Here is a 12314-nt window from a genome sequence, read left to right as displayed (position 1 = left end):
TTCCCATAATTTCTTGTTGAAGAGGCAAAATCCTAGAAATTGGCCTAGATTTGACAACAGTACATGGGTAATTTAAACATTAAACAACATTAATGTACTTTTTTATTTTTTTTAAAGAATTTATTCATTAAAAAAAGAATTTGTTTTCATAACAAATTGTCAAGTGAAGTAAACCACCTAACACTTTGAATACATCCAAATGTGTGTATAGACACACACAAGATACAAATTTTTTTGAGTAAATAATAATACATTTAAGCTTATAGAGCTGTTCCTTAAAAAGTTCAAAATCTCATTCTATTTTCTCTTGTAAAATGTAGTGACCTTCACACAGCCATACCAAGCATTATAAAATTGTGACTGCTCTTAAAAAATAATAATAATAAGGCCAGCTTATGCACTTATTGCTTTGTTGTTGATGACACTTTTGTTTACAGTTTTCTACAATTAAACAACCTAGGCATTTTAATAGTAACCTACAAAAAAAATTGAAAAAGGAATTTTCATTCAGAAATTGAAAACATGATCATGAAGAGGTCTCTAAGTAGTCTATATTTGAATGAATTGCGTTCGTTTAATGTATCGTTACAAAAAAAAAGGCGAAGGAGAAAGGAAACCGTTATCAGTTCGACTGTTATATTAGACCGACAGCAAGAATGTCAGCGTTATAGCATTGTACACAGGCTGCAGGCCGTGAACTATAATTGTAGAATAGAGCAGCCTGCTATTTCAAGTGGCGCTCTCCATGGTGCTGGACAACAGAGCACTTTTAACGCCAGCTCTGCGCGACAGGATGGCAGAGCGTCTCAACAATCTACTTGTATGAGGAAAATATTCACATTTGTCTCAGGGCCGTTTTACTTAAGGTTGTATATTATAATTAGTTCTGTATTCTATTTTATGATGTTTTATGAAGTGTGTTTTATCTGTATCGAAGTATGTCTAGTCTACAATCAATCGCGCTTATGTTCTGGAAAATGTGAATTTTAGGATTGCAATGACTTTACAGCCTAGTCAAGGTAATGACAAAACATTAATAAGGTGATCATTTAATTTACGCTAAAAAAAAACGAGGGGAATATGAATGAGAATTGCTTTCCAAGCTTTATGCTGCATATCGTTGCGTACTGCAATGCCCTTTTACCTCATAACTCATTTGCATGTCCTAACAAACTGAATGTCAAGACAAATATGTCTACGTTCACAGGCAGCTAATTTTCAGATATGTTTTGTCGCTATAAACAACAGCATGTCGTGAAGGTTTGTGATGTTTGTTAAACACCTAGAAGTAAATTAAGTTTTACAAGACGTTCATAAAACGAAATGAAAGGAAACGGACTGAATTCGATGTCGATTTTTTTAGAGGTTGATTTTGACAGAGACTGAAAATGAAAAGGGGCTTTTTATGAAACACTTTCTGTTTGTTTTCGTCAGGAACGCCTTCAGATGTCTACGAAAACGCAGTCGAATGCATAGTGCTTTCATTTGAATTAGCTAAGAAACATCCATAGCTTAAGTCTGGCTCTCCGTCGTTCCCGTACACTTAACGACAGCCTTGTTGAAGCGTCAGAACCGTAATTCTCCTTTTTTGGGGAATCCCGTCATATCCTCTGTCCATATATGGTCACGAAGATGACACGCGGCGGGGAATCCTCTCACTGGAGACAATGAATGGGGAGGAGGGCTGATCGGTGAGACGGAGTGTATAAAAGCCAAGCGAAGGGAAGCCGTTGGTGTGAGAATCAACAGATCTACACATCTACAGACAGCTGGAGAGCTATATTACCTCGACGCAGATCTCAAAAAGAGGGAATTCCAAAGTATTTACATTTCTTTTTTGGACGAACGCCTTCACGGACTTAACTGTCGGATCGGTTTTTGCTCTTTCTTGTGTTTGCAATACCCCCTTATCAATAACCTGCTCGGACTGACAGCCATTGGAAAGCCATTCACGGAAAGATGCTTAACAACATGGATTTGAACTCTCAAGATTCTTTCTACTCTCAGTTTGAAAACTGTGACAGTTCTGCGATAGGGATGGAAACTCACGGCTCCAAAGACAGCCAGAATGTTTTCATGGATTCTGGAAGAACAGCATCTGCCCAGTTTGCACACGGTGAGTTTCTGACAGATCTTTACACATCTTAGCTCTGTTTATTAAAGACCAGATATCAGTACTGCTGCATGAAAAATAATACAATGCAAGTTAATTCAAGCCACTCACGAAACGATATCGTTATATAACTGATTGCACATTTCACTGAAGGCACTGACGCATGCCTGTCTTTTTTTTTCACCACGTCAGGTGCGCCTATTACCCCCAAAACGGAGCCCACGAGTATAGATCAGTATAACTCTTGTCAGGGTCCGAAGGAAAGCTACACAACCTCCTTAGCTTACTCGGGCAGCTTCTACGTGGAAACAGCTCAAGGAACACCTTGCAGCACGGAAACACTGCTCAACATGATCACCGAAATCGTTGGCATCTCAACTACCCCTGTCTCGGATGCGCATCAGTGTGCAGACGGTACGATGAACGCAAGCCGTAGCAGTTTCGGCGACGAGGGCGTCCAGACTCCGGCCTCCACGTGCACCACCCCGCAGCTGTATTCCCCGGGACAGGCAGGCCACAGCTACTCGGACTCCCAGACCGCCGCGCAGGCCCAACACCCCGCTGCATCGCATTTAAACTTTGCCTCCTCTGCTCAAGACGCGGAGCCGCTGTCTGAGAGCGCGACGTTCCCGGTGGTCATCAAAAATGAATTCGAGAGCAGCTGTTACGAGTGGGGGGCCTTCAATAAGTCGTACTTGGATGCTGGCTTCCAGTCAGAGCCGTTCTCCATGTCGAATAGTTTTCAAACTGATCAACAACAGGTGGACGTGAAAGAACTTTTGGACTCTTATTCTCCCATTTGTTCAAACCCAGAGACTGAATTCAAAGTGGAGAGTACCCTGAAACAGGAGCAGTGCTTTGGAGATACGTGCACACAGGGCTTCAGTACTCCCATGTTTAACTACTCCACTCCAGTTATGAATATCCCACCCACCAGTCTTTTAAAACCGACCATTTTTCCAAATATTGAACTCCAGTCGAGTTGCGACACGACCTACTCGACTTCCACAATAGACTCTGTACTGTATTCATCATTATTGCCGGAGTCTTTCAGTCAAACTTACACACGGGCTCAGAAACCTAACCGTGCAAGAAAGAGCCCTGCTTCCTCTACCGGACCGGCCAAAGAGAAACCCTTCACGTGTCCAATGGAGACCTGCGACCGGCGCTTCTCTCGGTCGGATGAGCTCAACAGGCACATCCGCATCCACACGGGACACAAACCTTTCCAGTGCCGCATCTGTTTGCGGAGCTTCAGCAGAAGCGACCATCTGACCACGCACACCCGCACTCATACCGGTGAGAAGCCCTTTTCTTGCGATGTGTGCGGCAAACGCTTTGCCAGGAGCGACGAAAGGAAACGGCACGGTCGGGTGCATCTCAAACAGAAAGAAAAGATGGAGTTGAAGCCACAAGTAGTCAACGCGTGGCCATTCACTTTGCCAGAGGCCATTTAAGCGAAAATTGTGAAAGTCGTAATGAGCGCTCGTTGTGCGTGATGTCAAATCTTACCGTCTTGGAAGATTTAAGCTTACTAAAACAGTAGCTTAGGCTACAGAATACAACTCCAAAGCTCAAGTGAACGTCGTGGCAACTGATTTAAGCGACCCGCATGAGCGTAAAGGTCCACTGAGGTGACGGATCCCTTTTTGTGAAATAGGGAATATAATTTTAAACCTGGACCTCCCACATTGAACCTTGCGTGCAGCTTGGGGTGTGTGCAGCAAGTGAATAAACTTAAATCGAGTGTTTTTTTAAATTTACAGTTTGTCCTCGACCATTATATTTCTTAATCGAGGAGCGTGTTTTGCAGAACACATGAACTGCAGTTCAGCACTTTCACTATGGAACAGCTCCAACCTCGACCTTGCATTGTAATGCGGCAGTAAAACGCACAGCTGGAATGTATTGCACTTATCTCCACTTTCGAACTTAAAATGGTTTTAATTCGTGCTTTTTGGTCTTTTCTATTCTAACGCTGTCACCTGTTTAAGAATGAAGAATTCTTTAAAAATGCATGTACAGTATATGTTTACGTGATATTAATAATCACTGATAGATGCTTCACAGCACAAGTCAGATTTACCTCGTTTTACAACATGGTGGCATTATTGATTCATTTGTGCCAAGGTTTTTACAACGTATTTTCCCCTTTATATCTGTTTCATTTTGTTGCTATGCTCTATCGATTAGTAATTGTGTTGTACAATTATACAATCCAGTTCTACTGTTGTCAAATTTACACAGCGAGTGGGAAGAAATAAATACATTTATATGCCAATGATCATTTGTATTTTTCTAACAAGTGCTACTTTTTACATTTTATTTTGAACTGAAAGGCTATTTATATCTTTATTTTCAATGTGTCCCTTGTGTTATGGAAAACACGGGCCACGCATAAGATGTCTTGAATTTCTTCAGTCCATAATTTGAATGTATTAAGCCATTTTTAATACCATTGTCTGCCCTAGGTATCTGCTATTCGATAACAGGTACTCTTTCTTTTTTTACCAGATCATAATTGTGTGTTAGTGTGTGACCATGTGACCCTAATTCATTAATTATGAATTATCCAGTTCACATGGCTCCTTTATTTTGTGATGTGATGAGAAAAAAGTAGAATAGCACAGGGTTCGACACTGCTGTTAAGTGATTAGAAAGCATACGTTGCTGCAGTTTTCAATAGTTCTTTCACATGATACTAGAACAGTTTCAACATGCCTTTCAGTCTAAAAGCTTTTGCATTGTATTAGCTGAATTATTCAGTAGAGGTAATGGGGAAAATGTAGAAAATGTGAACTTGCCTTAAGTTATCATAATTATACTGGAGAAATTATTTTGTACATATCAAGACCATTTATACAAAATACTTTGGATGAACATTGATGTTTGTTATTTTTATGACAAATATTTATGAATAAAACCATTTCTTGAGGTGTTTAAGGAGAAAGGTTTTTTTACTGAGAATGGTCATTTAAATGATACGACAAGCAACATTTGCTATAAATGTTATTTTGTATATACTCCTCCCATCCCTCCTGCCCTTCTCATGCAGAAATCTACACTGGCTCTGAGATCTTGCAATCTGTCGCCAAGTGCTAAGCAGCAGCAATAGGGACTCCTCAGCATGTAGGCTGCCCTGTATGCATGACATGTCCCGCTGGCAGTACATCACTGACTCCCACTCCAGTGCGTAAGAGCCTGTGCTGTCTTTCTGACACGCTAGCTACTGTCAGTGATCAGCGTGTGATGGACCGCGCAGTGTTACATTTCAGCATAATGTATTAGATCAAACTGTGGCATAGATCTCCTCTGATGCCATCACTGACCTCTTTGGAACAGGGTGTGTCATGGATGATAAGTGTATAATTAACGCTTTTGTACTGTAGTGGCTTATAGTTATAGTGCAGCACTTTATCCATGAATGATATTCACGTTTTCAATAGAGAGGAGAAGAGATGGAAGAAAACACTCTTATTGGCATTGATGGTTCAATGAAGAATCTTAAAAATGCATGGAACCTTTCCATTCCAGAAAAGGTTCTTTAGACTATTAAAATATTCTTCTCACTAAAAAAGGCGTTATTTCAAGAACTGTGCACTAAAAGGGTCTTAAATGGCACAAAATGATTCTTCTATGGCATCGATGTGAATATCCCTTTTTGAACCCTTTAAAAATAAAGGTTCTTCATTGGCATTGATGGCTCCATGAAGAACCTTAAATGTTTCTCACACTGAGAAAAAAAAATGTTTTTTTTAAGAATTGTTCACTGAAAGGTTCTTTGAGGAACCCAAAATGGTTATTTTATGGCATCACTGTGCTAACCCCTTTTGGAACATTCATTTTAAGAGTGTGTATTTAAACCAGAAACCACACATGCCATATTTTCTAAATATAACCAAGTCTCACTAAGTGTCAGTTTTCCACAACTGAGAATAGGAGTTAGGCTAAAATTAGCTCAACTCATTCTACTCCCCTCACTAAGTAAAACAATGTTATAAATAAAATAAAACAACTCTAAAACTTTGGTGAAAGTTTTCTTTTGGGTTGATGTGGCTCCATGTTTCTAAAAAAGCAACAGCCTACGTTAGGCAGCCATATGTCTCATACAGATATCAACAACCACATAACTGGTCTGTCAGAATCATTCAGAATCATCATTGTAATAGAGTGCTGCAGGTATGACGTTTTTTTTGTAGGCCAAAGCCCAGAAACAAGTTAGCATTTAAGCACTTTTGTTCCATCGTTCCAAAGTAATTAGGCTTTTTGAATTGATTTTTTGTTCTATGCATGATAAAGTCAAGATATTTTCGCATTTTATTCTACAACTTAAAATACATGATTAATACAAGCTTTCGCTTGTCTTGAAAAAGGTGATTACTAACATGTGGCTAAATGGACTTAGAGGTTGTTGGTCACATTAATCATCATCACACTGAGCAGGAAACTCAAATACTCTCTAGTCCACTTTCACAGCCTCATTGTGTTTTACGCTCTTGCAAAATTCAGGGAAATTTTTTATTTTAATTTTTTAAAATTAAGACAATGAGTTAGTGATGGTGACATTAAAGTTATGTGACTGTGCTGTAGTTCATTTATAGCCCTTGCTTAGCCTTCTACTTCTGGGAATTTTATTAGGCCTCAAAATTCATAAAAGTTGTGTTTATTTGTTGTGCTATCTTCCAGGTTGGACTACAAAACCATATCATTACTGCAACTCATTATTGCACATTAGTGCATAGACACAGGCTTGAGCCTTTAACCTGACAATACATAGCCTACCTACATTGGAGAAAGTTAGTGGCAGAATTAGTTATTATTTCTTAAAGTGATGTGATACAGTGATGTATTTTTTCTTTCAATCAGTGAACAGTCAACTTTAGTAAAAGTAGTTTGTGGTTTATTTTTTGGCGTGTTAAGTGATCTCTTGTTGTTAAATTCGGTTCAGGAAAAACCATTTAAAAGGCAATTCTAGCTTTTATATAGACAGATTCATTGTCTGTTTCAAGTCGCCAGTTCACAGTCAGTGAAATTTCTCCATGTCCGTCAAATTAAGTGTTTGTTTTATGACGCGTAAAGGCCCGACTTTTAAAAGCCGGAGGTCTCGTTAAGTGTTACTAGCTATATGGGTCTCAAGTACACCTTATTAATCATAGTTGCACTTCAGACTAAGCTAAAAGACGATGCGGCCGGTAGATTGATCCGTCCCAGTGCAATCATTGCGTGATTTTATATCCACCTTGACGATGTGTAGCCGGCGTAGCGTGGTCCTCGGGTGGGCTTCGTAATCAGGGTGCATAATCATAAACTACTGATGGCAATCAGCCTTAGCGGATTAATTCGTCGGATGGCTTCCCGGCCCGACGGTCCTGTCTCTGATCCTGAAGAAGGGTGTGGGTGTTTTGGAGAGTGCAAATGATTAAGATGGAGAAGTGGCGAGGTAAAAGAGCTCGTTATGCAAACATTTAAGTGTTTGATTCTCACCATTGTTCCGAAAGCGAATTTCTTCATTAGTATTACTGGTCAGGGTAGACACTAGTGGATGGATTCGAGAACTTGCCGAGGTGTTTTTATTCCGCAATAAATGGCAAGTTAATCCAAGGGGTCAAGGAGGCTGAAACATCACTATGGCAACAAGGGTTAAGTGTCACGGTGTGCCAAAACGGAATGGAGAGGTGAACATTTTGAGTGAGATGAATTGCCTGAAAGCAATTCAATCACATGATGGAACAGTTCAGAGCTGTCCTTGATGGTGCGGTGGAGGCAAAGAGTCTTTAGACCCCAGAACAGTTCATTTAAAACTGTTAGGAGTTAATGCAATGCAGTCGGTATAATAATAAAGCAGGAGAATGATGATTACAAACAAATAATGCATGTCTTTTTGTGGGTTACACTATCTGCTGGAATTGAAATATTGTTTTGTGTTAGTTTTGACTAGGTGTGTAGCGCACCAATGAACGGAATATTACGTTAAATGTTAGGCCTAATGTTCTGTAAGTATATCTTTTTTTTACTTTACATTATAAATGTATAATAGTATAAAGAATCCATCTTTTATATAATTGGAATGTGTGTAAAAGTACAAGAAAGTACAAAAATACCTGTGCGCATGTTTATTTACGTTTGGCGCCAGTTGGAGGAGAAGACTGGATACTTGTACCTGAGAAAAATACACAGAAATACATAATAATACGTTTTTCTGGCATATTATTTTGATATGTCATTAAGGTAAAAACGCTAATTGCCTTTGGTTACATGCTCGCGGTTGCTTTCTCTGCGCTTGTGACTTTTCATCTGAGCGCGGCAACAGATGCTCTGCACATGGACAAGTTTTGCTCGTTTCACAATTTGAGTTGAATTACTGAAATAAATGAACTTTTCCACGACATTCTAATTTATTGAGATGCACCTGTTTGTGTAACCTGCGTGTAAAATGATATTGCAGTCGGATTGCAAAGATTAGAGTAAATATAAGTAAGTACTTTTGAAATTTGCAATCGGATTTAGTTCATTCTGTTTGACAAAAACAAGGAAATTATTCACCTATTAAATTTAAGGTAGTGCTTTATTGCTTTTTGTAACTAGAAGGCAGTGATGTAATACTCGAGTCAGTCTCAAGTCCAAGTCTAAGACCATATTTTCAGGAACATTTGGACTTGACTTGAGCATTACAACACTGCTAGAACTGTCTAATAGTTATTAAAACAAATAATGCAATGTATAGGATTTAAAGCCTTAAGCCTTACCTGGGCAATGCATCTGATATGGGGTTAAATGGCAGGATACGGTGTTTAAGAGTAGACCGGTAATGAGTGTGACTGCCATTGTTACATTAGGGATCAGCTGGGAAAGTATTGTATTTATTATAAGTATGTATTTCCATATTAATTCAAAATGTAATTTAATAAAAAAGATGTTCAGATTAAACATAAACGTGTGAGTGGGCAACCGCTGCAGCCAACTTTTTGAATGAACTTTTAAGTCAAAATCCAAACTTGATAAGCTGCGTCAATTTTGCTGACATTTGGACAACAGCTCCAGTTTGGTATAATATTCAAGCTGTAGGCTATATACTGTATCAAAACCCAGTATAAAGATATTCGTCCCAGTTACCCAGTTACCAGTTACTCAACACATTAAGCTAAAATGCAAAAAATACCCATACATCCATAGTACACATTCATAGTTATGTCCCCCCAAAAAATGCTTGAGTAGAGGCCGTTACCCTGTCCTCAGCGGGACAGTGATTGTGGTGTGACTGACATTTGTGCCACGGTAATGAGGCTTGGCCAGCAACGGCTATGTCACTTTGGGCCACCCATGTCAGCGTGTGTCAGAGAGAGAGGAAGAGGTAAAGAAAGAGAAAGAGAGGATGAAATTGGCTAAGATAAAAAGAAAGAAACAGCATGACATGTAATCGGATATGGAGAGAAATTGAGATTGTTAAGCGTGAGAGAGAAAGCATTATGGTCAGTCACAGTCACACCGCTGCCAATGGTTTCACATGCCGTGCCAGACGATTGAGTGCCACAGTGAGGCAACAGTTACCTCAAATGAAGCTTACCTCATCTGAACACACTAGAAATAATCATTGCCAACAAATTTGTTATTTTATAACTTATTATTTTGGCCTCTGTGTTTTCTGTGTTAATAGAGTTTGTGATTAATATTGTTTGTAGATTACATTTCTATATGGCAATAGATTCCTGCATGTTTATCCATTTTTTATACCACCGCCCAACCCCCACCACCCCCACACTATCAGAATGTAATAGTTGAAATCCTGTTCCAAAAGGGCATTAGCAAATGAGTGGGTTGGCTGTGCTTAACTCACACTGTCAGGGCTCGGCAGGAGTAGTCTATACATACACTTGCTGTACTATTCCTCAACACTGCCTGTGAATCATGGTGCCATTATATGTGCATGAGCTGTATGCACATATATCATTTGTGTCTGAACAGACATGTTGCTTTTTATGCGGACATTTTCACATTGGTGTGTGCTTGAGAATTGACAAGTTTGTTGTCGAAACACTGCAGTGACTTGCACATAAAATACCACACAAACATAAAAGTATGTGGCAGTGGCCCCCTGTGCACTCTTAAAAGGTCATTTAAAGATTGTGTTATGGTTTGGTAAGAATGTCTTTATACAAGAATCTGTGTATGTTAGACATTGTTGGCTTGACTTCCAGCTAAAACTTCTGAAAGAATAAAAATGAATGCATATAATAATTATTAAATGCATTATCACTTTAATTTAACGTTATATACTATATTGCAAAAGAAAACAGTTAATTCAGTTCATTCAGTAAGATTTATGTCCTTGACACATCAATATTTGTGTTGAGTGTCTGTTTGCCTAAAACAGTAACATGTAACAAGAAGCTGCAATACTATTCTTTGATAAGTCCTATTATCATAATGTCACCTGTCTGCTGTATAATCTGCAGATTTGATCTTAATAGTGTTAAGCTGCTTTTCTTTATCCAATTTGTTTGACTTTTCTTGACTTCTTGATTAATAATGATTGTGGAAGAATTAATTCAGATAAAAATGACTTGCTTTCAATAAATAAGTTATATTTACGACCACAACTGTCTACTATTAGTCTACTACACTAGTATCTACTATTAATATGTTGCATATTGAATGGAAATCTGCTTAAATTATTATTATTATTTTTTTCTGAAATCATATTTTATAATTATGTCTCATCTCATCATTACAACCTCATTAACTGTCTCTGGTGCACACTGATGACCAGAAATATTAAATTCTTTGTTTAATCTGGTTAATTTTCCACTTGTATTTAAGCTGTGTCATTTGTTATTGGTCTTTGGCGAGTATATGCAGGGTATTGTGAAATAAACTAAGATTTTCTTCTTCTGTTTGAGCAGAAACTGTAAGAGCCTTGTTATCTCCCCACCCCCTCTCCCTCCCACTGTGGCTTTTTACTGAAAATGGATTGTCACTGAAATGTGGGAGGTGTCTGTCTTTTTGGGGACCTCGCTGTGAAAATACACTAGCTCTTTGAGGACTCTACTTGACCAGTAGTTAGGCAAGACCATGACGGAGGATGAAACTGACCTCCGCTAGTACCTGCAGTCCTTGAGCACTTAGAAAAACCTGTCATTATGTCCTTAATTAGCAGGCCATTATAAATTGTACAGTTAATTGACTTCATCTAAAGCATGTTGATTACTGAAATGACATAGGTTGGATGTTTGGTGTATGTGCAAAGTAAATAGGACTTTACCCTTAAAAGCAGAGCAGGAAACAAAAGTTTTTTTTATTTTATTTTTTTTAGAAAAACCTAGTTTTCTTATCCTCACAAGGCCACATAAGGTGAGATGTTTGTGAACCACTGGGAAGACACATGAAGTCTCTTCTCTACAGTAATTATCAGCATTTACTACTGAGAGGAAGTGTTTCCGATAGAGATTTAGCTTCTCCATTCTCTGCATGAAATTACACTATATATATAGCCAGCTAAGAGATTGTCACTCCCTGGACACAACACAATCTTCACCTAGGAAAATGTGATATTTATTTTCTCACAGTAAGGACACTCGAGGTATTTTTCACAAGTTTGATTTTAATCTAGTTCATTTTGCTGACAAATCAAAGAGTTTTGGACATTATTTCTGTTCTCAAGATATTCCATGTGAAGGGGTGCCATACATCAACCAGCAGGAGCACCTTTGATCTCCTGATGTTCACCTCTTGTTAGATACCGTTTACATCCTCTTAGTCTTGACTGGTCATTCAGATCTATTAGAAGTCAATGGGAGATCAATCTCAGTCCTGTTTCTCTCGTCCTTTTTTCAGTGAGCTCTGACAGCTGACTGGACTGATGGCTCAGTGCATTCATGAAGTGTCAGCCTACTGCCATTGGCGATCAGTTGAGTGAGGAAAGCCTAGTCTTAAGAGGGAAGCCTATTTCTTCCCTGGGTTGCTCTACCCTGTTTGCTTCTTTGTGCCTAACAGGCCAGTGGCAGGATGTGCAGGTTAATTATTAACCAATACAGTGTATCAGGATGCCTGTGGTAAAAGTTATGGGCATTCTGTTGACTCGGTCTAACAATTGACTATGTCAGAGATCTCCACAGGCAAGATGTCCGTCGTCCATCTTTATCTCTACATTGATAGACATCTGCATTTAAGTCGCAAACAGCCTGGGGGGGGGGGGGGGGGGGGG

The 12314-nt window shown here is 39.0% G+C and overlaps 1 protein-coding gene across 1 annotated transcript; it reads left to right on the top strand.

Annotated features, from left to right (window-relative positions):
• The first annotated feature begins 1898 nt into the window (after window positions 1-1898).
• LOC107567046 (early growth response protein 4-like) lies at window positions 1899-4025 on the top strand. Its single transcript, XM_016252638.1, has 2 exons — window positions 1899-2116; window positions 2306-4025. The coding sequence occupies exons 1-2, from the start codon at window positions 1960-1962 to the stop codon at window positions 3568-3570; spliced, it is 1422 nt and encodes a 473-aa protein (XP_016108124.1). The 5' UTR covers window positions 1899-1959; the 3' UTR covers window positions 3571-4025.
• Window positions 4026-12314: the final 8289 nt, after the last annotated feature.

The sequence above is a fragment of the Sinocyclocheilus grahami genome, unplaced genomic scaffold (assembly GCF_001515645.1).
Source record: "Sinocyclocheilus grahami isolate Dianchi unplaced genomic scaffold, SAMN03320097.WGS_v1.1 scaffold1123.1, whole genome shotgun sequence".
NCBI lineage: Eukaryota > Metazoa > Chordata > Actinopteri > Cypriniformes > Cyprinidae > Sinocyclocheilus > Sinocyclocheilus grahami.
This window is presented reverse-complemented; position numbering and strand designations above follow the sequence as displayed.

What these genes read in the sequence shown, in the direction of transcription:
- LOC107567046 (XM_016252638.1), top strand. Translation starts at nt 1,960, where the DNA reads ATGCTTAACAACATGGATTTGAACTCTCAAGATTCTTTCTACTCTCAG. An exon ending in ATCTGCCCAGTTTGCACACG is followed by an intron (nt 2,117 to 2,305) that starts GTGAGTTTCTGA and finishes TCACCACGTCAG; the next exon opens with GTGCGCCTATTACCCCCAAA.